This window comes from Rattus norvegicus, chromosome 15 (assembly GCF_036323735.1).
Source record: "Rattus norvegicus strain BN/NHsdMcwi chromosome 15, GRCr8, whole genome shotgun sequence".
Lineage (NCBI taxonomy): Eukaryota > Metazoa > Chordata > Mammalia > Rodentia > Muridae > Rattus > Rattus norvegicus.
The window spans coordinates 43995448-44022606 of NC_086033.1; the positions used below are offsets into that span (position 1 = coordinate 43995448).

Here is a 27159-nt window from a genome sequence, read left to right on the forward strand (position 1 = left end):
TGGTGCTGTATGCAAATTTTCTCACTGGCATCGATGCTTTCATTGAGTTCCATGGGAATCCAGCCTGGCAGAGTGACCAGACTTTCTAACCAACCTGGCATTAGTGTCCATGACAGTTTCAGGTGCTAAGGACCTCCATAAGGAACCCAGGTATCTTTAACAGCTCCCCAGCCTATTTTAAAGTGATTTAATAGCACTTCTGAATATAGTTAGCCATTGAGGCTTGAAAGTCACCAGGAGAGGGCAGGCTAAGCTTGTGCTGTATGACTGTATGTGGTGATCTTGTGCTATTCATGTTGGGTTTCTCTGTTTTGACATTTATATTGGCAAAAGTATAAAAAGAAAATGCAAAACACATAAGGGGGGAGAGTAAGTCTCTGAAATTCATATGATATTTCAGTATCTCGCTTATGGAGGGAGGACCTGTTCTGTTAAAAGGTCAGAGCACGGTTTCCTCTTTTACCGAGACCCGTCAACATGGGCCGCGTTCGCACCAAGACCGTGAAGAAGTCGGCCCGAGTCATCATCGAGAAGTACTACACGTGCCTGGGTAATGACTTCCACACCAACAAGTGCGTGTGCGAGGAGATCGCCATCATCCCCAGCAAAAACCTTCGGAACAAGATAGCCGGCTATGTCATACATCTGATGAAGCAGATTCAGAGAGGTCCTGTGAGAGGCATCTCCATCAAGTTGCAGGAAGAAGAGAGGGAGAGGAGAGATAACTATGTTCCTGAGGTCTCAGCCCTAGATCAGGAGATCATTGAGGTAGATCCCAGCACCAAGGAAGTGCTGAAGCTTCTGGACTTTGGCAGTCTCTCCAACCTCCAGGTCACTCAGCCTACGGTTGGGATGAATTTCAAAACACCACATGGAGCTGTTTAATCCATTATGCCATATTTTCAATAAACCTGAAAACAAGAAAAAAAAAGGTCAGAGCAGTTTTTGAGATACTGTAAATGTTTATCTTTAATTCTGCCCACCTTTTGATTTTGTTACTTCCTGACCCACTTTCTGACCACACACGCACCTGGAGTCCCCGAGAATTGTGCTGGTAATAATCAAATTGACATCCGCAGGTAACAGTCCGCAGCTGGATGGTGAGAGAATTCAGTTTCCCCTGTACTCAGTCTGATCAATGGGGTGGCCAAGCTTTGCAAGGAAGAGGTTATATTTTCTACTCTCTGATACTGGGTGGCGCTCTAAAAATTTTGTTTGTTTGTTTGTCTTTAAATATGGATTTTGTGAGTTTAACACCAGGCTCAGCTGCATACTGAAACCCTGTCTTAAAGGAAAACAAAATACATTTTTAAAAATCAATAAATAAATGAACGAATGAATAAATCAGGCTGGAGAGATGATTCAGTGGTTAGGAGCACCAGCCATTCTTCCAGAGGTTCAATTCTCAGCAACCATATGGTGGTGGCTCACAACCATCTGTCATGAGTTCAGATACCCTCTTCTGGCATGTAGGTATACAGGTGTACATGCAGATAGAGCACACATATACATTAAATAAATAATTTAAATTTTTAAAAAATATATGAAGTTTAACTTCTCAAAAGAGTTATTTGAACCTGGCTTTCTACTTTTTTTTCCTGTATCAAAATCCAAGTATTTGGGGGTAACATTGAGTTTATGTCAAATTGGTTTATATTGACCGTTCCAAGTCCTCCACCTCCCTCACACACATGTGGGTATCTGGGAACCAGCCCTTTGTTTCACCTGCTCCACATCCATCTGCATAGCAGTCTTCCTCAGAGGAAATGCATCAGCTGTGGCAGGATGCTGAAGACTGGGAAGGAAAAATGGCCCAGTCCCACCCGACTGTGGGAAGACAGCAGGGAGGAGTGCACAATCCCCAGTTCATGTGTGATTGAAGTTTAAATGAAAACGAAACGTAGAGCATCTGCATACTGGGGGGTAAATCACCTACTGTGGTTAGTTTCACTTCCGGTGTGTTTATAAGCGCGGCTTTGTGAATGTGACCACCAAGGGCCCTATCTAGTCCTTGATGTCTGCACCGGCTGTGTAGACCTGGCTCTATTCACTCCTGGAACTGAAGCAAAAACTGGGAATTTGGGGGAGCCTTTTGCTTTTCAAGTTCTGTTCAGCAACATTTGGTAAGTTGTTTCTCTTATGTATTTTGTGCTATGGTTTGCGGAATTTTTTTTATTAATAGAGGCTTAAAATGAATAGTTTTAGGTTTATAGAAAACTTGTGAAAATAGTTCCTGTAACCTGCACTCAGTTCCCTTGGTTCTACTGGAGTGGCACGTTGTTAGTTGTGAACGAGTCAATGTTGCTGCACCAGTGCTGAGTAATGTCTGTATCTTGGTGAATGGTGGCTCCGAGTGTGTATTCGGGTTCATGATCTACTGTAAGGTCCTATCCAGGATACCGTATTACACTTGGATGTTCCATCTCCACAGGTTCTTCTTGGCTGTCACCTGAGGCCTTCTGCTTTTGATGGTATTGACAATTTGGAAGGGTGTAGGATTCTTTGTCGCTATTGGCATTTGGTGGTATTTTTCTCATTCTTAGATTAGAATTAGGGGTTGGGGGAAGAAGACCACAGCGCTGAAATCATTCTTGACATACCTCAGGGAGAATTAACAGCATCTCCTTGAGCTGGTACTGTTGGTGCTGACCTGGATCTCCTGGCTGTGGTGGTACTGGGCAAGCTATTCTTTTCCCGCTGGCTTCCATATTGTATTCCTCAGGAAGAGGCTGGTACACAAAAAGTGCCCAAAGAGTGGGAACTGTGCTTCTGGGCATGAGGATGGGATAGCCACATAAATACTGGAATCCTCTATGGGAGACTCATCTCTTCTTTCTGGGCTGACTTTTGAAGAGTGAGTTACAGGTTTCTTGCTTTCCACCTTGTTAAGGCAGGGTGTGTTGTTTCTTTGCTGTTTTGCTCAGCACACTTCAGGCAGCTGACTCTCCTGTCTCTGCCTCCTGCCTCTCTAAGAAAGCCAGGAGAGATGTCCTCCTGCCTCCTGCTCACAGTTCACAGCCTTCAAGAATTTGAAGGCTTGGCTTGAGAGTAGATATAGAATAATTGCTCTTGACCTTGCTGTCAAGTGACAATTACCTCACTGTGTGACTGTGGACCAAGTCCCTTGCCCTCTCTGTGCTTCAGAGTCCATGTCTGTAAAATAAGGACCCTGACGTTCCTTCTTCAATTTAACTCTCCACAGCTGTTCTCTTGGAGGGGTGATGAGTTCGTTTCACCTTCCTTACTGTCCGTTAATGAGGTCATAAGCAAAGACAATCGAAAGAAAGGTTAAAAAAAGACAAGAATAACTGTCAGAAGTCAGTTACTTAACAGGAAGTTGGCACTGGGCACCCATCCCAAGTCTAGCATAACCTGCAGAGCATCATATAAAGATGCTATTCTTAGGCTCAGGGCATGCAAATGTAAATAAGCCCTGAAAGCAAAACTAGAGGGTTGGCCATGCAGCTGAAATGCGAGTGAAATGACCTGAGTGTGAAGAAGCTGGTCTGTGCAGCATAAGTTTGGGTTGGTTCTTCCTCCCACCATCCTCCACCATTATGACCTCGCTTTGCAGGGAAGCAGATTCCGGCATGGGCTGTGGAAGGTTATTTTCTCTTTAAGACCATGAACTTGGCCCAGGAAACTGTTTCAGCCACGCTGCTCCGCCCCTTGGGAGCCCTAGTCACAGGTAAGCTGCTGGTGGCATTTCAAAATGAGATGCTTTTCAGCATCTGTTACACCAGGGAACATACCTTTGGCTTACAGATGGGAAGCCCAACTCCCAGAGTGGCAAGGTGACTTGTGGAAAGTCCCACAGCTCTGCAGCTCCATGGTTGGTAGCAGAATGAGAAGCAAAATGGCCTTTGCCACTAAGGCGCTCAGTTCCATCCTGACCGTCTTTCCCCTTAGAGGTTTCGGTTGGCTTTCTTTATGGAGGATTCCTGTCTACTTTCTAGTGTCTTAGTTTGCCAACCAAGTTGCCCCTTCCTCACAGTTTTTGAACTTGGCATAAAGAAACTGAAACCTGAATTCCTATAACTCCATTTCAAGTAATTCCCATTTATTTCCACGTGTCAGTTAAAGGTCACAAGTTCCTTGTGTACTGGTACCGTGGCTGATGTTTTGGTGAGAGGCTCACGATTTGGTGTCTGCATCGATGCGGCTAAACTCAGTCTAACCCTGCATGATATGTGCCAACAGATTTTTCTGGCCATCATGTGCTGTTGATGTAGTAAATGAAGTCAGTTGAACTTGCTGCTGACCCCGAAAGAAGCCCAAACCACTGCTGGTATCCAGACTCCAGCGAGCATGCTTACTTCTTCCCTAAACTGTGTGTACTTTTAAAAATGGGCTTTTATCCATGTCCCTCTGAAGCCAAAGGACCTTAGCCTCAAGATGAATCTCAGGACATGAGAGACAATGGTGCTTTTGCTCAATGGTCAATTTGTTCTTTGGATTTTGTTTGGACTCATTATTCCTTCTGCCTTGGTATTTGAATTCTAGAGCACAGATTGTCCTGGTATAACAGTAGGACCATATATTTTCTTTGGTCTCCAGTGTCCACAGTGGGGACATGATGGCTACATTCTGGGTGATGGCTCACCAAGCCACTATGCTATAGAATGTAGCAAAGTTCTCTGCGACTTCCTCATTTTATGCCCGAAGTCACTGACAGGCCTTACTGTAGAGTGGCCATATGTGGTTTAGTGTTTGGAATGGTGATCTTTAAACTATTGATTGATTGATTGATTGGTATTTTGCCTGCACATATTCCTGTGTACTGCGCGCGTGCGTGCGTGCGTGCGTGCGTGCGTGCGTGCGTGTGTGTGTGTGTGTGTGTGTGTGTGTGTGACTGTTATGCACAAAGGCCAGAAGAGAGCATTGGATCCCATGGGACCAGAGTTATGGATAGTTGGGAACCACTATGTGGGTGCTGAAAATTGACCCTGGATCCTCTGCAAGAACACCCAGGGCTCTTAACTGCTGAGCCATCTCTCAGGCCCCAAGTATTTCAAGTCAGAAGTCCCCATGCCTCTCATGAAATGTGACTTCGAGCATTTCCCCTTCCAGCATTTTTGCTAAGCATTCAAATAAGAACCTAGAATCTTGGCATTTGTAGATGCCTTAAGGTTTATCCAGTCCATTACCAGGTAGTCATACATACAGGTGCCATTTCCCAGATTTCTCTAGTATCAGAAAACCTTGAAGAACTCATGGTTCAACAAGGAGGAGAAAATAAACCATGGTTAATGAGCTGGGCACAGTGCTACATACATACCTATAATCCCAGCACTCCAGAGTTTGAGGCAAGAGTCATGAGTTGGAGGCCAATCTGGGCAGAAGATGCATAGAGAGAAATAGGAGAGAGAGAAAAGAAAGGTCACCATGACTGGACCATTTACAGAACAGTAGGTGCCTGTGAAGGGAATGATTGACTAGCAATTCAGGAAGTAAAAATTCTGAAAACAAAATCTTGAATAAAGGCTTGGAGTTTACAAGGAAGAAAAGGGGCAGGCCTTCCCAATGTGCCAGGTTCATGGAAACTCACCAGAACTCCCTTCCGTGGAGAACCATGGAGAATGTGGTGGCCTGAGAGCGAACTGCAGGAGACGGACTAGACAGGCAAAGTGCTTCTGACCTTGCACACAGTCAGCATCCCCCCACATTCACCCAGTATGTACCACGCACAAAAGTCATTTAGTCAGGTCAGATCTACAAGTTGAACTAAGAATAGATCGTTTCAACCGATGAGCTGTGGTTTTAACTTGGGGGTCATATGTAAATAAGGCACAGCCTGCCTTATTCAGTAAATCTGTCTCACTAGGCCTCTGAGACTAGTGCAGGTTGACACATCAGGAAGGTTTTGCATATTTCAGAAGGGCTGGTGGCTCTGTTTTTGAAGTGCACAGATGAGTGCTCCCCCACAGAAATAATGGCTATGGACAGTACCCAGGACTCTGGATAACCCTTTTGTGTTCCCCATACTACTGTCTATGTGGGTAGAGGAAGAGGCTCCAGGGTAGTGTGTATCCATCTGCTCTGTGTAGTGTCTTCTAGTCCAAGCCTCCATAGCATCCTGGACCTTCTTCATATGCATGCCCTGCCTTGTACAAGTGACCTGGACACAGACCAGCTTTTACACTTCCTTTGGAAGCTTACATACTACTGTCCCCGTTGCAGATGCTCCATGCCTCAGGGCTGCAGACAGCCAACCCCCCCCCCCGAAGGTGCCTTCCCACTGAAGTGTGTTGAGGAAGGCCCATGGACTTAATGGCTGCTCCTTCCATGCTCGGCATTCAGCAACAAAACCCCGAGAAATGGCATGTAGACGTCCCAGCTTCCAGACGACACTTGCTGGGAATAAATGTCATTGGCACAGGTTCAAGTTCACCTGACGAGGGCACTGATCTTGCCCACAACAACCCACGTGTAGAACTTGACCTCCACAGCATTGGTCACCAGAGACTTATTCTCATTTCAGAATGAGTTAAAGATCTCGGGCAGTATCAGAGTAAACCTCCCTAGATACATGTGTGTGGAGACCCGATGGTCACGTATTGACCTTTGTCACATGTAACGTGGTGCATGAGGTAACATTGTGCAGGTTTATTGTGTGAGACTGCTCCCTGATCTTTGGAACAGCCACAAAACACCAAGCATTATTTATGTATTCTCACTTTAGGAGGTTTGTATTTTTGTTTTTTTAATGAGATACTGGATCCTGCTGTGTAGCCCAGGCTGGCCTTGAACTTGTGGTTCTCTTGCTTTAGTCTTAAGTAGTGGAATTGATACTCCTCCTGGTTGCTTTTTGTACTTTAAACATACATATTCATGCTTCCTCTTTGTTTTCTCAGGCTGGTTTTCCTAAGGTGGAAAAGAAGCAGCTGAGGCAGCCAGAAATGGAAGAAACGGAGGCTTTAGAGGGTGCGATACCACACTCAGGTAACACCCTGGAAATGACCTTAAGTGGGACCTGGCTACTGTTGTCTGATCAAAGGCTGAGACTCCTTTCACAGCTGTCATTCCTGGCTCTTTTAGTTGGATGCTGTTTTCTAACAACAAGTTAGTAAGAAATGGATTCAAGCTTTAAAAACAGCAAAGTAGTCTATTCGTAATGAAGTGACCTGTTCAACTATCAGTTATGTATGGGAGGATTCCAACCTTAAAAATAAAGTTTCTAGAACATGGGTTTGGACTCTATCAAATCCAAGGTGAGGCCCTTGGAATAGTAGCAGGTAGCTTTTCTTAGAAGGGAAGAGACAGGCCTAAGAAGAGTCTCGTTGAAGGATGAGTCCCTTTGGAGTCAGTGCAGGAAAAGCTCCTCCCTCAGTGGCCTAATGCAAGGTCTCTTGGGCCACAGCAAGAGCCTTTTTGGGGAAGCCTCAAGGAAGTAGTTCCCAGGTACAGGAATAGGGGTGCACCAAATCACCTTTTTTTCCGGAACTGGTGAGGGAAGTATTCCTATCACTATAGAAACAATTCCCTTAGGGGAAATGAAATCAACACTTCTGGGAATATACGGGTAGCATCCATCACCTGAAGCCTTGCCTGCATATACAGAAAACAGCTACAACTTCCAGGTCCCCTTGGGCTGAGCTCAGAACTAAGGAGGGGACCTTTTGCTTTAGCAATGGTCCAAATGGACCATAGAGCTACATCTGTTGAGGATCAGTTTTCAAAAGTGACACCTCCTGCTTCTATCCATCCCTCCTGATAAGTTCAGGCCAGTTCATTCATCCTGGCTACAGTTTAATAATACCCATTCATGGTGTAAATCCAAGATGGAATATTTTATCCTTTCCAGGTGGGTTTTCATTTTGGGGACCAAGAAAAGAATGGCCAACCTGTTATTTTATCTAAATTCTTACCCCAAGCTCGTACTCACATCAGATTGATTGATGAATAACACAAAGTTGAAGTGAGAGCTCTGGGTAGATGGTCTCCTTCCCTTTTTTGTATATATAACCAAGAGACTGTGTGAGCAAGCGCACACAAGAGTCTCAAAGTAACAAAAGTCTCAAGAGTTACAAAGTAGACATCCATGTATACTATTGCAGGTGGCTGTGTATGCATCCTGGCATGTCGAGCTGCTTCCTGGAGCAAGGTCTTCAGCGTTTGGCATACAGCAGTTCCAGGTCTTCCAGTAGCATACTCTTCTTCTCTGCCTCTTCCTCTCTGGTTGGAGCCACAGAGCCAGCAAACACTTGGTGTTTAGTTCTAATTCAGTCCTGAAGTTGAGCCAGGATGGATTCCTCTAGTTGAGATCAATCATTTCTTGAGGCGGAAAGATAGAGCGGATGAGACTTTCCATCTGTGAGAGCAGAAGCATGAGGTGTCAGCCTTCAAGCTTTGGCATGTGTGTGGCTCTGCACTGGAATCTTCTATGGTGTATGAGCTGGCTCCAGAAGGCAGCCAAATCTGTGTTAGAAGAAGCAAGACTGAAGAGGTGGTGGGAGTAGTGTGTGTGTGTGTGTGTGTGTGTGTGTGTGTGTGTGTGTGTGTGTGTGTGTGCAAGACCCACATCTAGAGCCCAGTAATGTAGTCTGGGGCTTCTGCATAGGCTGCTACCCTGGGTCCCCACTGAAATGCCTCATTAATCCATTAAAGAATATAACCTTCTTAGGCTACCCACACTAAGCTTTGGGGCTTTATACCCTCTTTACATGAGCTCAGAGTGGCACCTCCTGGGATCAGCTGGTCCAGTTCACTCCAAGGCTTTTCCCCGGTAAACAACAAATAAGCACTGGGTTAGGGTAATATCCAGCACTTCTGCCCCAGAAACCAACCCATTACCTCCTGCTAGCTGGGCAGCACCAATAAGGTGTATCTTATAAATCTAAAGCACAGCTTTCCCTAAGTATACGGCTTCTACCAGCCTTTTATCTCTTAAGTCGTCACACAAGCAAACGACTACTGCAGATTCAAACATCTACTGCTCCTGATTTCCATTTTTTCCCCGCTTAAGGAAGTAACTGCTAATGTCTGTTGGTGAAGACGTATGGGGCAGGGGTGGTGTCCACAATTTAATCTCCAAAAAAAGCATTCTGTCTATCTGTCTGTCTGCCCGTCCATCCATCCGTCCGTCCATCCATCCATCCATCTACCTATCTATATCCCAACCGCAGGCAGTTTCCCCTCCCTCTTCTCCTCCCAGTCTCCCCCTAACCCCAACTCCATCCACTCCTCCTCTGTTCCTCCATAGAAAAGGGCAGGCCTCCCATGGCTATCAGCCAGCCAAGGCATATCAACTTGCAGTAAGTGAAAGATCCCCGGAGCGGGGAGACCCTCACTCTAGTCTTGGGATGATGCAACCCCCGCAAGAACTCATGTAATTTACACGAGGTTTATTGATAGGAACCAGTGCACTGGGGTTGAGACTCGTATCCCATGCAGGGGCAGAGGAGTTCGACCATGAGTGGCTGGGAGAAGAGGTATTTAAAGGAAGAAACCACAACTCAAGTGGGTAGGAAGGGAGTCATTGGAAAGTGTCGAGAATACCAGTGAAAAATCACAAGGAGGAGCTTCCTGTTTCTCAAGATTGTTTAACTTTATGGTCCATCAGTTCCTGGGAGAAGCTTCCTGCTTCTCAAGATTGTTCTCTAAGATTTTAATTTAACTTTATGGTCAGCTAGTTCCTGGGAGAGAGTTGCGGAACGGCAGATGTAATTACCCATTCTATGGTCCTAGGAGAAGCTTCCTGGAACATACAATTCCAGGGCCTAACCGTTTTTTGTTTGTTTGTTTGTTTGTTTGTTTGTTTTTTCTTCTACTCTGAACCTTTGTTTGGGGGGGAGGGGAGGCAACCTTAAAACTTCTACCTTTCATAAGATTAGGCATCTCCTCTCCTATTAATAGACAAGGCAACCCAGTAGGAGGAAAGGAGAGCCACCAAGTCAGAGACAGCCCTTGCTCTGCTGTTAGAGTCCCACAAGAAGACCAAGCTACACATCTGTTGTCGATGCCCACACCAACACGGCACGGAGAACCAGGCATAAGCCTGCGGGATTAAAACACACACGCACGCATGCACGCACGCACAAGTTATTCATGTTAAGAAAGAATGCCCTTCTATAGCTTTATTCACTGAATATATACCCCAAGTGGACCAGGTGAAAAAACCTGGGAAGCACAGTGGGAAACCCTGGCTTAAGGCTTCGGTAACAAAAGACCAAATACATGCCCCAAATTTACAGGGGAGAAATCCAGGAAGACCAACCTAAACCCCAAAAATCCCAAAAACAAAAGATTGGGAAGACAAAAGGCAGGAACCGAATTGACAATTGCCCAGGTGTGTCACTTCAGGGCCAGGCTGTTCTTTTGTTAGGAACAAAAGGCTTCCACATGCATCAGCAGGGCTCAGCAGGGGTCAAACCCTGCAAGGGACCCAAAAGGGTCTGACAAGGGGGTGAAACACTGCAGGAGACCCAGGAGATTGTGACAATCTGTAACATGTGCATGTAGGCTCCCTGGTTGGTGGTTCAGTCTCTGTGAGCCCCTCTGAGTCCAGGCTGGTTTTCTTGTGGTGTCCTTGACCCTTCTGTCTCCTGCAATCTTTATTAATTATTTTTGTGGTATTAGAGACTGAGCCCAGGACCTCATGCATGCTAGTTAAATACTCTACCACTGAGCTATACCCCCATTCCTTTATTTTTACCTTGCGTATGTATGCATGATGTATGCATTTGCATGTGTTCGTGTGTGTATGTGTGTTTGTAGGTGTGCACACATGAGTGTGTGTAGATGTGTACATGTGCGCATGTACATGTGGAAGCTAGATAAATGTAAATGTTTCCTCCATTGCTTCGAACCTTATTTTTATTTATTTATTTATTTTTGGTTCTTTTATTTTTGGAGCTGGCGACCGAACCCAGGGCCTTGCGCTTCCTAGGCAAGAGCTCTACCACTGAACTAGATCCCCAACCCCCTTATTTTTATTTTTAAGTGTTATAATATCTTTATTGATAAACATTCCACATAGTATACAATTTGCCTGTTTGCACAGTTGACAGATTTTTAGTCCAGCATCCTCATACCTCTCAATTTTAGGACATTGTTTTGATCAATTTCATAGGTATCTACAATGCGCTGTGATTACTGCCCACCTTATTTTTTGAGACAGAGTCTCTCATTAACGTGAAGCTTATCAGTTATGCCAGGCTGGCTGGCCAGGGAGCTCCAGAGATCTGCTCATCTCTGCCTCCACAGCGTTGGTATTAAAGCTAGCCCACCATGATTTTTGTGTAAGTGCTGGTAATTGAACTCTGGTCCTCATCCTGTATCACAAGCATTTTGTTGACTGAGCCATCCCCCCAATCTCCATTTTAGCCTTTATTTTGAGATAAGCTCATACTGAGTATCTCAGGTTGGTTTAGAAATCACAGTCTCCAGGCCTCAGCCTCTTGAGTAGCTAGGAGCATAGTCATGCAGCACCAGGCCCGGCTGAAAGGCATTCATTGTAGGGGGAATCTCTAAACTGTTTCCGTGCTCCGTTTACAGACTGGGAAGGACTCTGAGGTTTAGCAGCATTTGCCCTGATTACATGCTTGCTTTCACGTTTGTTCTGTTTCTAATGGCGGTCTTTCCTCATCTGCAAGGCCTGTCTGTTTCCCCATAGATCCTGCTTTGAGATTTCCCCTCTTCAGTTAGTAGATCGCCTAAAAACTTACCTTTAGTGAACAATATCCAGCTACGTTGGTTTCTGAGGACATGCAAATAGAAGTTTGTACCTGGAGAGCAATGTTGAAACCAGATGCATGGTGGTTAATATTGATTCTCAACTTGACAAGACCCAGAATCACCTACCCTACAAGCAAGTCTGTGAGGAAGTTTCTGCATTGGGCTAATTGGACTGTAAAGTCCCACTCTGTATGTAGTCCGCACCATTCCCTAGGCTGGGGTACTAGCCTGAATGAAATGACAAACATGAGCTGTGCCCTGGCACACATTACTGCTTGCTTCCTGACCGAAGATATGATGTGACCATATGTTTTGCACAGATAATACAAAAGTCACTGATCAATACAAGGACCTGAGAATTAGGTCCTAAATTGGGACAACCCCCTAAGAGCTGCCTTCCAAACGTGCTAGCAGGCAGGTGGAGACAACTGGGGTGGTCTTAGGCATTTTGATTGTGTGCATGGACAGAGCTGAGGCAAGGATCCTGGGTTCACCTTCAACCTGTAATTCTATATATTCTCTGTTTATCCCTAGCCGACTGTGAACTGTTTAAAGAACCTGTGAAGAAAAGACGCAGGTCTCATCACGACTGGAAATTCCAAGCGTTTCCCTCTGCGGAGCAAAGTGCTCTAAAGGAATGTGAGTGTTGTGAAATGCTGGTGTAAGCCACAGGGCAGCACGACTGTGTCTTACAAACATGTGCAGATGCTCAGAGGGAAAGATGCTCAATTCTGAAGACAAGAAGATATCCCTGCATGCACTTGCTCTGTAGAGTTTCTACAGAGTTCTGGAATTTGGCCGTCTATCTCCAGGCTGCTCTGAGGAGGAGGGATGTTATCAAAATAGCCTTTTCCTAAGGAGAAGACAGTCTACAGATGGTTAGCTAGGTGCCTTGCTGGGTGTTTATATAGCATCTGCAGAAGTGAATGATCTAGAAGGGCTAAAGTCCATGGCAACACTTAAGTAAGTTCTGTGCTAAGGAGGTACAGAGTGCACTGGTCTGTGGAGGTGGTCAGGTCTGACACCATGAGTGCCTATCTCCAGTGGCAGACAGCTTGCTCTCTGGTTAATTGGCTTCTCATTTTGCCAAGCTTCCCGCCTCTTCCATGGAGTACTCATCAGCCTCCTTTAGAGACTTGGTACTTTTACTCTGCCAGGTAACCGATTTCTGTTGATTCCAGATGAAAAACTGGAGTGTCGGACCAGGAGGGTTTTAAGCAACACTTATCAGAAGTTGATTCAATCTGTCTTCCTGGATGACAGCATTCCCAGTGGACTCAAGTACCTCATGTGAGTCTGGAATCTGCACCCTCCAATCTGATGCTACCCTCCTCCCCCAAGAAAAACAGAAAGTGCTTTTAATTAGAAGTAGACTTATAGGGGGGAAGTCCCTATGGTTTCAGGCTTTCTTTTTACAACATTGATAGTAGCCATTTGTTGTGTGGCCACTGTTGACAGATCCTCTACTGTGCACTTTACAAACCCACAATTTCATTTCATCCTCTTAAAGCCCCTATAAAGTAGGAGCTAATGTGATTGCCCCATTTATACTGAAACTGATGATCAGGGAGGCCAAGACGTGGAGCCAAGTCACACTGTGGATAAGCAGAAAGGCTCCAAACCCAGCCAAACCATGTATTACTGAGTTTTATGAACTGTTCATGCAGAACTGGCCTGGGAGCCCCTGGGAAAGTCAAGGACATCATTGACCTTGCTCATGGCACTCTGAGATGTCCTTGGACTTCTGCATGAGTTTTGTTAGAGACAAGAATATGCAGGTTCCATGGAACACAAACATGTTTATGTGGACAATACAGTGTTTATGGAGAACTGTCTTTACCAGGCATTTTTTAATCTAGTTCCTTTTGCTCCCCAGCCCAAGTCTGTGTAGTAAACAGAGAGTAATATTCCCCCTTGTTCAGACAAAGGAAGGGTACAGCGAGTGGCTCAGGACTAGAGCTTGGTTTCTTTGCATTCTGTTCTGCTGTACTCTGTTTCATACTTAATGTATATTTTGGAATGGATGCAGAAACCGGCTTCTTGCCTTGATTGAAAAACCCCCACTGGAGCCGGTCTATGTGGGGTTCTTGGGAATCACCGGAGCTGGCAAGAGCTCTCTGATCAATGCCCTCATCCAACAAGCGATGTTTCTGCCAGTGTCTGGAGAAAGTGTTTGCACATCATGCATCGTACAAGTGAGTTCTGGCTGTTGTGAGCAGTATGAGGCCAAAATCCACCTTCTGTCTGATCAGGTATGCTGGCCTTCCCTCCTGCTTTCTCTTCTTATCTTTTCCTTTCTCCCCTGAATTTTTCTTCTTCAAGCAACCATAGGCTGCAATCACATTCATTGTAAATGTAGCACAGGGGTTGGGGAGATGGCTCGATTGGTAAAGTGCTTGCTGTGCTAGCATGGTGCTTAAGTCTGGACCTCCAGCATTTATGGAGGGTAAAAAGAAGTCTGGACTGGAGAGATGGCTCAGAGGTTAAGAGCACTGACTGCTCTTCCAGAGGTCCTGAGTTCAATTCCCAGCAACCACATGGTGGCTCATGACCATCTATAATGAGATCTGATGCCCTCTTCGGGTGTATCTGAAGACAGTGACAGTGTGCTCACATACATGAAATAAATAAATCTTTTTTTTTTATTATCTTGAGTATTTCTTATATACATTTCAAGTGTTATTCCCTTTCCCGGTTTCCGGACAGACATCACCCTCCCCCCTCCCCTTCCTTGTGGGTGTTCCCCTCCCAAACCTCCCCCCATTGCCACCCTCCCCGCATAGTCTAGTTCACTGGGGGTTCAGTCTTAGCAGGACCCAGGGCTTCCCCTTCCACTGGTGCTCTTACTAGGATATTCATTGCTACCTATGAGGTCAGAGTCCAGGGTCAGTCCATGTATAGTCTTTAGGTAGTGGCTTAGTCCCTGGAAGCTCTGGTTGCTTGACATTGTTGTACTTTTGGGGTCTCGAGCACCTTCAAGCTCTTCCAGTTTTTTAAAAAAAAAAAAAGAAGGGGCTGGGGATTTAGCTCAGTGGTAGAGCGCTTACCTAGGAAGCGCAAGGCCCTGGGTTCGGTCCCCAGCTCCGAAAAAAAAGAACCAAAAAAAAAAAAAAAAAAGAACCAAAAAAAAAGAAGTCATGTGGGTCTGTAATCCCAACATGGAGGAGACAGAAATACTCACTGACAAGCCAGCCTAGCTGAATTGGTGAGCTTCAGTAACCCTGTCTCAGTCAATCAATCAATCAATATGGAGATGTGATTGAGGAAAACATCTGATATCAAACATCTGATATCAAGCCCTGCCTTAACACACATGTGGGCACATGCACAGATCACTACAGCATGCTTATCTAATGAAACACAAAGAACTGAGACTATTCTGCAGAGACGGGGCTTCTGGCTCATGTTCTGAGGCAATGATGAGTCCTAATGAGACCCTGTGCCAGCCATTCCTCTCTTTAAGCCTCTGCTGCCCCATACTCTAGTTTCCTTTCTGTTGATTTGATAAACACCACAACAAAGGCTAACCCAGGGGCCGAAAGGGTTTATTTCCTTGCACTTCCAGGTCATAGGCTGTCATGAGGGAAGCCAGGGCAGGACCTCAAGGGCAGAAACCACGGGGGACTGCTGCCTGTTGGCTCACTCCCTGGGTGGCTCACAGGCTCATCCTCAACTTGATTTTTATGCTCAGGATCGCTTGCCCCAAAATGGCATCACACACAGTAGGCTTAACCTTCTTCCGTCAGCCCAGAAAATCAAGACAGTCCCTCACAGACATGACCACAAATCGACAGTTCCTCAGATGAAGCTCCTTGTGTTGGGAGACTCCAGGATGTTGACACAGTCACCCAGGACACAAGGGATTTGGGCTAGCTGGTTTAGGTTTCTGCTCGAAACCTCTGACCCCACCCCCCCATGTCTTGGGGCCCTGTGCTCTACCCTCCCCTGTTATCATCCTCCGCCCTGGTCTATCATTCTGTCATGAGCATCATGGCCCTGTTCTGCCTTGACAGGAGTGGAAGGCAGAACTAAAGGACTTGACTAAACTCCTGCACAGAGCAGAGTGGTCCGGGGAAGAAGAAGCAGAGACATGGGACAGGGACGATGCAGCAGCAGAAGCCGCCCGGAAGCTACAGATGCTCTATGGCCACGGGGCAGACAGGAAGCACTATGAGGATTTGCTGAGGATGAAGCCCAGAGGCAGGATTCCCACCTCGAGAACCATCACTCTAAAGGCAGAGGAGGTAGCGTCAAGCTTTCATTTTCCTTTTTCTACATCTAAGTATTACACTTGAATCCACCCAGGGGTACAGTGTGTAATTTTTTTTTATTGAAAATAAGTTGGTACCCTAATTCACCATTATCCACCACTCAATAACCTTGGATTTCCAAATGGAGATTTTATGTTTAGAAAAGACTACAGTCCATTGAGAATGGATTTGGGATGGCTTTGAGTGAAAAATGAATATATGTATATTTGTTATACAGACCCGTCTTATGTTAATTCATTATATAGTATTCATTATGTCATATATTATATATATAAAGGCTTAAGCATGTGAAATTTACTCATTTTTCTCATAGAAGACATTTGGAGATAATAGGGTCTTAGATTCGTTCTGTGTCTCAGCCATGTGAAATTCAACATCTCTGCGGTGGCCTTGGCCTACCATGCTGCTTGTTGTCTCTTAGTCATACGGTTGCTGCAGAAGAGCCAGACATTGCAGCTACTCTCATGGAAAGAAATAGATGATGCTGCCACCAAACATCTCCCGTTTCAGAAAGTGAAAACATTCCCAGAAACACCCTTGATAAAATTGTGTGGGTGTCATTGTTCAGAAGCGGGCTGAGTGCCTCTTCTTAGCTGCTCTAGACAAGGCAGGCATCCGACCTGTCCGGAGTGACTTAGATCATCCTCACTCCCTTAGATCCCCAAACAGATGGACATCCAGGTTGCTATGGATGAAGCCTGGGATGCTCATCCTACTCTTAGAACTGGCATGTATTTTATTAAGCTGAATTTCAGAATCTATGTGACAAAATATCAGTGACACCAGCACTCAATTTATAAACACTGTACATTAAAACCCTAGGTTTCCCTCCCTGCCCTAGGGCCAGCCAAGTGGCTCAGAGGGTAAGGTACTTGCCAACAACCCCACAACCTAACTCTGATCCCTGAGTCTCACAAGGTGGAAGAAGGGAACCGACTCCTGCAAATTGTCCTCTGACTTCTGCATGTGCCCTGTGGCATGCATATGTGTGAACTTACATGTGTGTAAGCATGTGCATATATGTATGTGTGCATACTCGTGCCTATACATACACACAAACAATCTTTTAAAAAGAAACTTCATTCTTTTTTGTTTTCTTTCTGGGACATTCTGCAGACATCGATCAACAGTGATCACCATACATTCCGGCTTTTCTGCTCTCTGAACTGTCCCAGTTGAGAATTACTGCCCTTACTGCCGGCAATCAACGTGTCATTGTTCCCAGTGTGTCTAAGCAGGAACAGGAGGATGGAAACTACCCTCTCTCCCACTTGCTATTGTTGAAATGTTCTGGAAAAGCCTAGCTATCAAGTTTTATATATATATTTATATATAAATTTATTTATTTACATATTTATACATGTATATATATGCTTGGAAGTTTTAAAAGTCTTTTTAAAAGATCAATTTTCTGATCAATTTTTAATTTGGAAAATATGATTATTATGTCATGATTGACTCTCTATAATTATCCGTGAGATTTCCAGTAATCAAATTCTTCACAGTTGCCTTTTGCCATGTGGAAAAAATATGCTATAAGCAAAATTTAGAAAATCACATTAATTTTAGAAGCAAATGGAATTTAGGAGATAAATTTAGTGTCCTATAACTTTCCTGGAGTCCTCTTCCAAGCTGAGTTGGGCTGCACCATCTGAAGGTGGGGAGCTTTCTAACATCTCAAGCTGCCTTAAACTCACTGCGTAGCCAAAGATGATCTTGAACTCCAAATTCTTCTGTCTCCATCCCCTGAGTTGCAGGATTACAAACAGGTCCCGTTTATGCAATACTTTAACCAAACCCAGGGCTTTATGCATTAAGTGAGCACTCAGTTAAGCTACATTCCTAGCCCCACTGAACTCCATATATTTATTAATTTGTGTGTGTGTGTGTGTGTGTGTGTGTGTGTGTGTGTGTGTGTGTAACCATGGTGTCTGGAAGAGGGATTTATTTTTGTGAGTGTGCATATGTATGAGTGTTTATAACCATGGTGTCTGGAGGAGGGATTTCTTTGAGCAGGAGTTATAGGTGGCTGTGGGCTGCCCAGTGCGAGTGCTGAATCTGAACCCTGGGCCTCACGATTGAGCAGCAAGTGCTCTTATCCACTGAGCCACCTCTCCAGCCTCAACTAAGTTAAGGAGCTTGAACTTTCTGGTCTCCAGAGCCTTTCTAGGCTCTCAATGTTTAGGCCCTTGCAGAGACCACAAGACTTCCTGACGTCTGTTGTCCAAGGACTCCCCATGACCCCTCAGCATTCCTTCAAGGACTCTGCATCACAATCAGCCCAGGATAAAGAGCCATCAGCATGGTTGATGTGTGCAACCTGTCCTTCCTCTGCAGGCAGGAGAGCTATCTGTCAAGTTGGACCCCTTCATCAGGACTCAGAGGAGAGACTGGGATGGAGAATCAGCAGAGACACCAATCTGGCCCTTGATCAAATATGTGGAAGTGATTCTTCCCAAATCTTCACTGATCCCAGAAGGGGTTGTCTTGGTAGACATTCCAGGCACAGGTGATTTCAACAGCAAGAGGGATGAGATGTGGAAAAAGGTGATTCTTTTCCCCTCTACTCCTTCACCCCTTCAAAGAAGAGGGTTGGGAACTTGTGAGCTTGATGACATTTAACTCTGTCATGTGCTGAACACTGGTGCCCATGGGGATTCCACTGGATTCCACTGGGGAAGAGGAATTAGCAGAGGAAGGCTGTATAGCTGGACAAGTGTATAACGATGTACGAGAAGAGCAGGCACAGAGAGGCCAAGGGAAACAGAGGAAAGGGATACGGTGTCCGTGAGCACCAAGGAGGCTGGATTAGTAAGCTTTTTGTTGCTGGAATAGAATGCTGACAAAAAGCAATTTGGGGGAGAAAGGATTTGCTTTGGCTTACAGTTCCAAAGGGGAGATAGTCCACCATGATGGAGAAAGCATGGTGTTGTGAGCGTTGGGCCTGCCTGGCAGTAAGCAAGCACAGTGATAACATTTCATCCTCACACGGGAAAGAAAGAGAGAGACAAACAGATATATGTTCATGTCTACGAGACACACACACACACACACACACACACACACACACAGAGAGAGAGAGAGAGAGAGAGAGAGAGAGAGAGAGAGAGAGAGAAACACACACACACACACACACACACACACACACACACACACACACGTGGGGGAATACTCATGATACCAGAAAGTGGGGCTGGACTGTCAGAAAGGTTCCATAGCTCCCCCAATGACACTAGCGGGGCTGGGAACCAAGTGTTCACACCTGAGCCCGAGCGGAGCATTTCCCATTCAAACCATAGCAGAGGCCAAGAGTGCAAGGCACAGAAGGCAGTCACTGAAGAGCCAGGGCTCTGCATCTGACTGGCAAGGTGGGGAAGGATGATGCTCCTTGGGGCCATAGGGAAGGTCACAGGATGTGTGCAGGGGGAAGAGCCAAAGGGAAGAATGGAGCTGTCTGCCTTCATCCTGCTGCTTCTGAAAAAAAGGGAAGGAAAAGAAGGACTAGGCTATTCTCTGAAGGAAGAGCAGTGTGGTGGGAACACAGAGCCCCAGCTGGACAGGGACAGGGATGGACGACCAGTGTCATCATCGATTGCTAGTAGCGTAGCAATTATTATAAAGAACTCTTGCATTTCTGCCTATGTATAGTCACTCACGCTAAGGGAGAAACTGCAGTCGGACTTGATAGCTGAAATGGTGACTATTCTGAGAAGGAGAGACGTTTGTCCAAGGCCAGAAAGTGACAGAGATTCACTGATAATCAGGTTAACTGATCCACAGGGCTCTATCTGCCCCCAACCCTGCCCCCACCCATTTTTCTCCTCCTATAGTTAGGCAGTCCACACCCTTTGCCTTGGTCAGAGGCCATGTGAACTTCAGTTTCTCTCAGGTCTTCACCCTAACCTTGGCTAGGTTCAAGCCAAGCAGAGTGACAGCCAGAGACCGTCACTTCTCCCCCTGGGTAGAACGAGGCTGCAGCTACTTTTGACATACTGGGCAGTTTATCAAAGACTGGATACCAAAGATCTGGCCTGGATCATGCTTGGAGGAGGTTGGCTGCAGGGACAAGCTGGTTCCCAGAGTGCTTTGCCTGACCTCACTCCCCTGCATTCCTGAGGGTTTTTTTTTTTTTTTTTTTTTTGACAGCCTCTCACAGGAAATAACTGTAAGGCACCCTCTTCCAAGAAGAACAGTCTGTAAGGACACGGGTCCTTGCCACAAACTCTGCTGTCTCTAAAAAGACAACACATTTAGATGTCCTGGCTCTGCCACCTAGATGTCGTTGTGAAACTTTGGGCACTGTTGCTGAACCCTAGGGTGCTCATTGTCATCTGTGGGAAGGATGAGGGTGGGGTTGGCAGACCACCACCTCATCCCTCCTCTGAGGTCTGGTTGACTTTGTTTTACTGTGGCTTTTGCAGCTGGATCTACAACAAGATCTTGGTAGCCAGGGCCTTCTTATGGGGTCTGACATTTAAGCACAGCCACTTTTTAGGGCCGATATCCTTTCCCCTCTTACTGCATGGTTATCAAGTGCCTGTTGCTTGCTTAGACATGGAGAAACAAGTGTGAAAGAGGCCTTATCCTTAAGCAGTTCCCAAACTGATAGCTTACAGTCTTCCATACCAAAAAAATGTCCAGTATCCACCATTGACACTGTAAAGTCCCAAGTGTCTATAAGTTGACTCTAATTTGGGAAGGGGGGCAGGGTGGGAGGCAGCAAGCATATTTATATTGGTGCCTAAATGTTGGTCAATTCCAAACAGACCAGGGTCAGAATCCAGGTATGTGTGGCTTTGGCTGGCTCCTTTACTTCTTTACTGCTCTTTAGAGGATTTTGTGTGACCCGTGGGACACATTCTTTAAACCACAATCTATGGAACAAAAGGCTTGGGGTCAGAGAGAGGTGGGGAGGTACAAGCAAGTGGTGCTGTCAGATCTCCCCCTTCTGATGCAGGCAGAGCACTTCTGTGTTTAAAATCAAGCACACTGGAGCGCTTCAAAGGTGTTTGCCATGAACTAGTGTCTGAGTAGAGGGAAAATGCTCAGCTCGACCTTTTCACAAAGGCAGCTGATAGAGGAGTGTCTTGGAGCAGTGAGGGACAGTGCACATGGGCCACAGCAGGCAAGTTAGGAAACTGGCCTAACCACACATTCTGCCACTCATCAGCTATTTAACCTTGGGGGAAAACTACTATGAAACTCACTGCCATTAACTCAAGGTCCCTCAACTTTGGAACAGATGAGGCCAGACAATTCTTTATTATAGGAAGGTCTTCTGGGCATTGTAAGCTATTTAGCCTCTAACTGTCAGTATCCCAAGTTGTAACAATTAAAAATATCTTCAGAGGGGCTGGAGAGATGACTCAGCAGCTAAGCACACTTGCTGCCGCTCTTGCAAAGGACCTAAGTTGAATTGTCAGCATCCGTGTCTTTGGGATCACAACTGTCAGTCAGTTTAGCTCCAAATCACCCATATAAACACCACACACACACACACACATGCATGTACTCACATGTATGCACACATACACACATGCATGTACAACTAATAACATTCTTTAAAAAATATCTCCAGATGTTTCCAAGTATCCTCTGGGGTGTAGGATCTTCACTAGTTAACACAACTGGTCTGAATCAGAATAATGAGAGTATTTTTCAAGTGACAAACCAGCCATTCCTTTATGTGCAATGTACTGTGTTAAAAAACTGAAAATCATCTTGTCTTTTGAGTCAGATCAGCATTTCATGAATTCAGAGGTAAGACAGACAGTACAGTGAGAAGCATGTCACAGGGCTATGCATAACTGTTACACCGAAGATGAGCATTTAATAAAGCAGTGTTGGTGCTGTTATGTCATGTTCAATGGCCTTTGGAACATAAATTACAGGTTATCCAGCTTCTTGCTCAGTAGCCAAAAGTAGTTTTGAAGAACCCCCTCCTAGAGGGTCACTGAGGTGACCCACATGACTGATGGGTCTGGGCTTGAAGGATTGAGTTGTGTGTAGAACTCTGTCAATCATTCTGCAGGAAGCCAGGAGTCCTGGTGGGTCAAAAGATTGAAAGTCTGTGGACTCTAAGGTGCAAGGCCCAGAGAGTCTTCCCTCTAGGTAGCAGAGAACTGCCCTGAGTAGTCAGAGAGGAGCTGTAGTAGGGAGGTGATCTGTGTAGGATGTCCAGGAGAGGTGTTCTGTTCGTCTGTGGTCATCCAGTAAAGAACCTTGAAAGGCAAATGAAGACCAAGCTAAGAGTGTGACTTGTGCACACGTGAGGGCCCATGAGCCACTTTCTTGGCTGGTGCAGAGAATGGAGTGGGAGCTCTGAGTGAGAAGCAGGAGTTGGGGAGGAAAAGCGAAAGATCCATCACTGAACTGCAATCTCTATAACTGAGATGCCACCACATTCTGACCCTTGCTGTGGGCATGTCCCGCAGACCATTGATAAGTGTTCCATGATCTGGGTGATCAGCGACATAGAGCGAGTTTCTGGAGGAAAGGCCCATGAAGACCTGCTGAGCGAGAGCATCAAAGCCTGTCAGCGTGGCTTCTGCAGGGACATCGCCCTGGTGGTCACCAAAACTGACAAACTCCACTTGCAGGAATATCTCAGGTATAGGGGTGATCTTTCAAGGCTTTCGGGGCCATCCAGCCTGGGGACTTTCCTTCCTGGTATCTGGCTATGAAAATGACCCAGGCTTTGCCAAGTGACTGTTGGGGATGAAGAGATGTACATGCGACTTGTTGAGATGTCAAGATGCCTGGGTGGATGGCCTCAAGAGTTAGAAACATGTGACACTCCGGGGATAGTTCTGTGCTAAGCCACTGTCTTCTATGCAACTCTGAGACACCACTCAAATGTGCAACGTAGAAATAATGCTTCCTGTCCCCAGAGACATAGACATGGTTTCCCGCCACCGGGAGGAACATACCATAAGACTATCCAGTCATACCTGGATGTCCATACCATAAAAGCCTGGTGTAGCTTTCAAGTGCCAGGTTTTACTTCAGCGTGGTTTAAAGTTTGTTTTTAAGCTCAAAACTTGAAAAATTTGGCCAGAAGGTTTTAGAGTGCCAGTTTAATGACTAGGAATGAGAGGTGTGCATTGGAGGGCTTGATGGAAATTAATAGGTGTCTTTGTTTCCAGGTAGCTCTGCCCCCCAGTAACTAGGGAGAAGTAGACTTTGCCTATCACACCGAGTGAAAAGAGTGAAAAGTTAACCAGCAGAACCATGGCAAACAGGCATGAGTACACAGCATGAGGACAATGATGCAGTGTCAACATCACTGGGTCACTGAGGGCTCTGCCATCATCCCGGGGCTTCTTCACCTGTCCCCTGCACATTCCTCCCAGGCTCAGCAAAACCCAAGCCTGGCTTCTCTAGGACTTCTTTTTCTCTCATGGTCTAGGTCAGAACTCTAGCTTCATCGCTCACCCCCTACAGTCTGTTCTGCCCCACTCCCTACCACAGAATATCTGAAGCTCACCTTTTTTTTCCCCCAATACCAACACTAAAACCAGATATCTCAGAATCCGCTGGGCACTGAGGGTCACCTCTTTCCTGGGCAAAAAGGGCTAAAGGCTAGAGAGGGATGAGCCCAGTGCCACATGAACTCAGACTGAGAGGGCCACCCTCGGCCTGGGACAAGGAGTGACATAACAGGGCATTTCTGAGTGCAAAATATGGGTTACCTTTGAGAAATAAAGGCTCCCTATCCAAGATACTAGAAGAGGATGAGGAGGGGTGAGGAAGGGAGGCAGGGAGGAAGGGAGGAAGGGAGGAAGGAAGGGAGAGAGAGTTGAGTCAGAAAACTTCACACAAAGGCTAAGGGGTCATGTCTGTTTATGCTGCCTTCAGGCAAAGTTGTAAATTTGCTAGAATACAAAATAAAAGTTTAGTCGTTGTGACATTTTCTTATTTCATTTCAGGGAAAGAAAGATGGGAAATGTAAGTATGGACCAGTCATTTTAAAACAGATTTATTTATTTATTTATTTATTTATTTATTTATTTATTTATTTATTTATTTATTTATTTATTTTTTCGGAGCTGGGGACCGAATCCAGGGCCTTGCGCTTCCTAGGCAAGCGCTCTACCACTGAGCTAAATCCCCAACCCCAAAACAGATTTATTTTTACTAGTGTGTGTGTGTGTATGTTGCGTGCATGTGTGCGTATGTGTGTATGCTTGCTATATAAGTGTGGATACCTGTGGAGGCCAGGAGAAGGCACTGGAACCCTAGAGCTGGGATTACAGGTAGTTGTGGTCCGCAGAAGTGGATGCTGGGAACCAGATTCAGGTCATCTGAAATAGCAATGGGTGCTTTCCACCATTGAGCATCTCTCCAGCATCTGGTACAGTAATTTTTTTTTTTTTTCGGAGCTGGGGACCGAACCCAGGGCCTTGCGCTTCCTAGGTAAGCGCTCTACCACTGAGCTAAATCCCCAGCCCCTGGTACAGTAATTTTTAAAGAATGTCATTTGTGTCTGGTGGTCCATAACCTGTAAGTGCACACTTGAGTTTCTGGGCGACCATCTCACTGCACCACTGCTGATAACCCTAGCCTTGGGCTGCTTTGTCTTCTTTCTTCATCTAGCAAGCTATTCAAAGTCAGAGAGAGGCTGTTCTGCAAAGAAATGAAATAATCAAACTACAAAGGAATAAAATTCTCAAGGAGAAATTGAAGGTGAGTTTGCAGTTTTGCTGCATGTTCTTTTGCTTCTCGGTCCCCAGATACAGAAAAACAGATGTGTATTTGGTCCTTCGTGGGATTAAGGCTACGAGCTTTGGAGAAGGCAATTTACACTTAAGTTAGTCCTACTGCTTGATGACCACTGCGACTTAAGGCATGTTAGAGTACCTCTTCGTACCTCTTCTTTCTTGTCTGTAAAATGGGGAACTAGTACCATCTCCCTCATAATTAATGGATTGAGTAAACGAGGGTACTATTTCCCAGGACTACAGTCTCTCTCTCTCTCTCTCTCTCTCTCTCTCTCTCTCTCTCTCTCTCTGTGTGTGTGTGTGTGTGTGTGTGTGTGTGTGTGTGTGTGTGCACACCCACCCATATCCCAGGGTACTGTATGGGAACGAGTGTCTAAGTCTCACTGGCAGTAGAGAGAGATGATTCTAGGGAAAGATTTGGGGAAAATTTCAGCTTCTTCTTTTTTTTTTTTTCTTTTTTTCGGGGCTGGGGATCGAAAATTTCAGCTTCTTGGGAATAATTGAAAACAAAACAATGCTAGGCTAGAAAGATGGGTTAGTTATAAAATGATTGCTCTGCAAGCATGAGGAAGGACCTGAGTTTGGATCCCTGACATCCGTGGAGAACTGATATGGCTGCACACAGCTGTAGGCTGTAAACTAAGCTATGTGAGCCAAGATGTGGGCCTGGGGGTTTGCTGGTCAGCGAGTCTTGCCGAGACAACAATCTCCAGGTTCAGTGAGAGACTGTCTCAAAAAATGAGGTGAAGAGCAACAGAGAAGAAAGTCACGTTGAACTCCAGCTCAATATGTGTATGCATGGGTGAGCACACCTCCCATATACATATGTATAGTACATACATTCGTGTGTGCCAGGAATATGCACACACACACACACACACACACACACAAACCATAGTCTTTAGGTCAGGGGTATATGTAGCACATGCAAGAATACAGTGATAGCCATGTCTGACAAATTTCAAAGTAAGGCGGGAGGTGCATTATTTATTCTGGGGAACCTTAGTGTTTTCCTCAATTATTTTTACTACTTTATCAATAAAATAGTCTAAAGATAAACTTACCCCAATAGTTTCTGGTGACTGTAAAACAGATACCTATTTAGAGGTGAAATCTGACCAGGAAGGCATGAATGCCATGCTAGAGGACCTCTATTCCCTCCCACACTTATGGGTTTGCCCAAATGAATTCTTCAGGTCCAGTTTCAATGGTAACATTTGGCTTCTGTCCAGTTCAGACAATAGCTTGACGTGTCTTGACTTCCATTACATGGACATCGAAAAAGCACGTTGTGCCATGTAGAACCAGAGATGCCAAAGCTTGTGCTGCCAGCTCTGGGTGATCAGGCCTCCTCCGAGAGCGGAGGTCGTCCGCTGAGCAGTTGGATGCCAGTTTCCATGAGCCAACAACACAGCAGAGCTGTTGTTAATCTCTCAGATGGTTCTTGCTGGCAGAGAAGCACGCATTTCATGAGGTTCTAATCAGATTATCTTGGGAACTGGGAAGGCATAACACTTCAGTGTTCAATTCACTATGTTTATTGCTAATAAATGTGGCAAATTGATTTGCATGAGTTGGGATCTGGGCAGCAATGCTCCAGTGTGCAGTTTTGCTGCAGTTCTTGGAATGCAAGCACTTTTGATTCTGCAACCCATGTAGATCCCCACTGAGGGCTAAGTGTTGGACCAATTCTCTGGCCACTTTGAACCTTCATTTGTAAAATCTTCATTTGTACTGTATGTCTTTGGAGCAAATTTCATTTTAGTCTTCAGATATATGAGGCTGAAGTTGAATAAGGCAGTCATTGTTCTAGCTATAGGTCAATAGATCTTGTTATGGAAATGAGAATTAGAAAAAGGTTAGGTCAAAGTCTCTAGAGAAAATGGGATTAAGGATTTAGGAAGGAGTGTATCAGAAGTGGGAGCGTGAGAGAGGGTTGGGAGAAGAGCTGGGAAAGGGGAGCAGTCTCAACACAGCACAGGAGAGAGAATATACTGGGGACAGGTTAGAGGGTCCCCATGAGCTTTCTTCAATAGAAAGGCAGTGTGAGAAACAGGACTATGATGCATCATATCAGCTCTTTGTTCAAGCTGGGCGGTCAAGAGAAAAGGTGGGGAGGGATTCTCTCTCTCTCTCTCTCTCTCTCTCTCTCTCTCTGTCACACACACACACACACACACACACACACACACACACACTATTGTGATTCTGCACAGTTTCTCTCCTGTTTTTGTTATTTGTTTTTGTCTATCCTTGGCTATCCTGGATTTTGATTTGTAGACCAGACTGGCCTTGAACTCATGTAGATTTGCCCACCTCTGCCTCCCAAGTGCTGGGATTAAAAATCTCCATCCTCCCTTTCCTTGAATATTAGAGAGACAGAGAAGACTGGGTACTTTGTGAGATGTTCAGCTCTTCTCTTCCTCATTCTAACCCTTCTGAGACTTACATCTTGGTCTAACTGGTATGCCATGGTGAAAGCACCATTAGAA

At 45.5% G+C, this 27159-nt stretch overlaps 1 protein-coding gene and 1 pseudogene across 2 annotated transcripts in view; both read left to right on the forward strand.

Moving 5' to 3' along the window:
• Window positions 451–921, forward strand: Rps17-ps14 (ribosomal protein S17, pseudogene 14; annotated as a pseudogene).
• Window positions 1999–27159, forward strand: part of Nuggc (nuclear GTPase, germinal center associated) — a 44271-nt gene continuing 19110 nt past the window's right edge. Inside the window, exons 1-10 of one of the 2 annotated variants that reach the window (XM_039093929.2) lie at window positions 1999–2123; window positions 6855–6942; window positions 12211–12315; window positions 12858–12966; window positions 13706–13928; window positions 15690–15920; window positions 18285–18494; window positions 22382–22557; window positions 23876–23894; window positions 24543–24632. In XM_039093929.2, coding sequence (XP_038949857.1) covers window positions 6900–6942; window positions 12211–12315; window positions 12858–12966; window positions 13706–13928; window positions 15690–15920; window positions 18285–18494; window positions 22382–22557; window positions 23876–23894; window positions 24543–24632 — 1206 coding nt within the window. In that variant the 5' untranslated portion in view covers window positions 1999–2123; window positions 6855–6899. Of the gene's footprint in view, window positions 2124–3465; window positions 3689–6854; window positions 6943–12210; window positions 12316–12857; window positions 12967–13705; window positions 13929–15689; window positions 15921–18284; window positions 18495–22381; window positions 22558–23875; window positions 23895–24542; window positions 24633–27159 lie in introns of those variants that run through there. The other variant, XM_008770806.3, reaches the window with a different exon arrangement.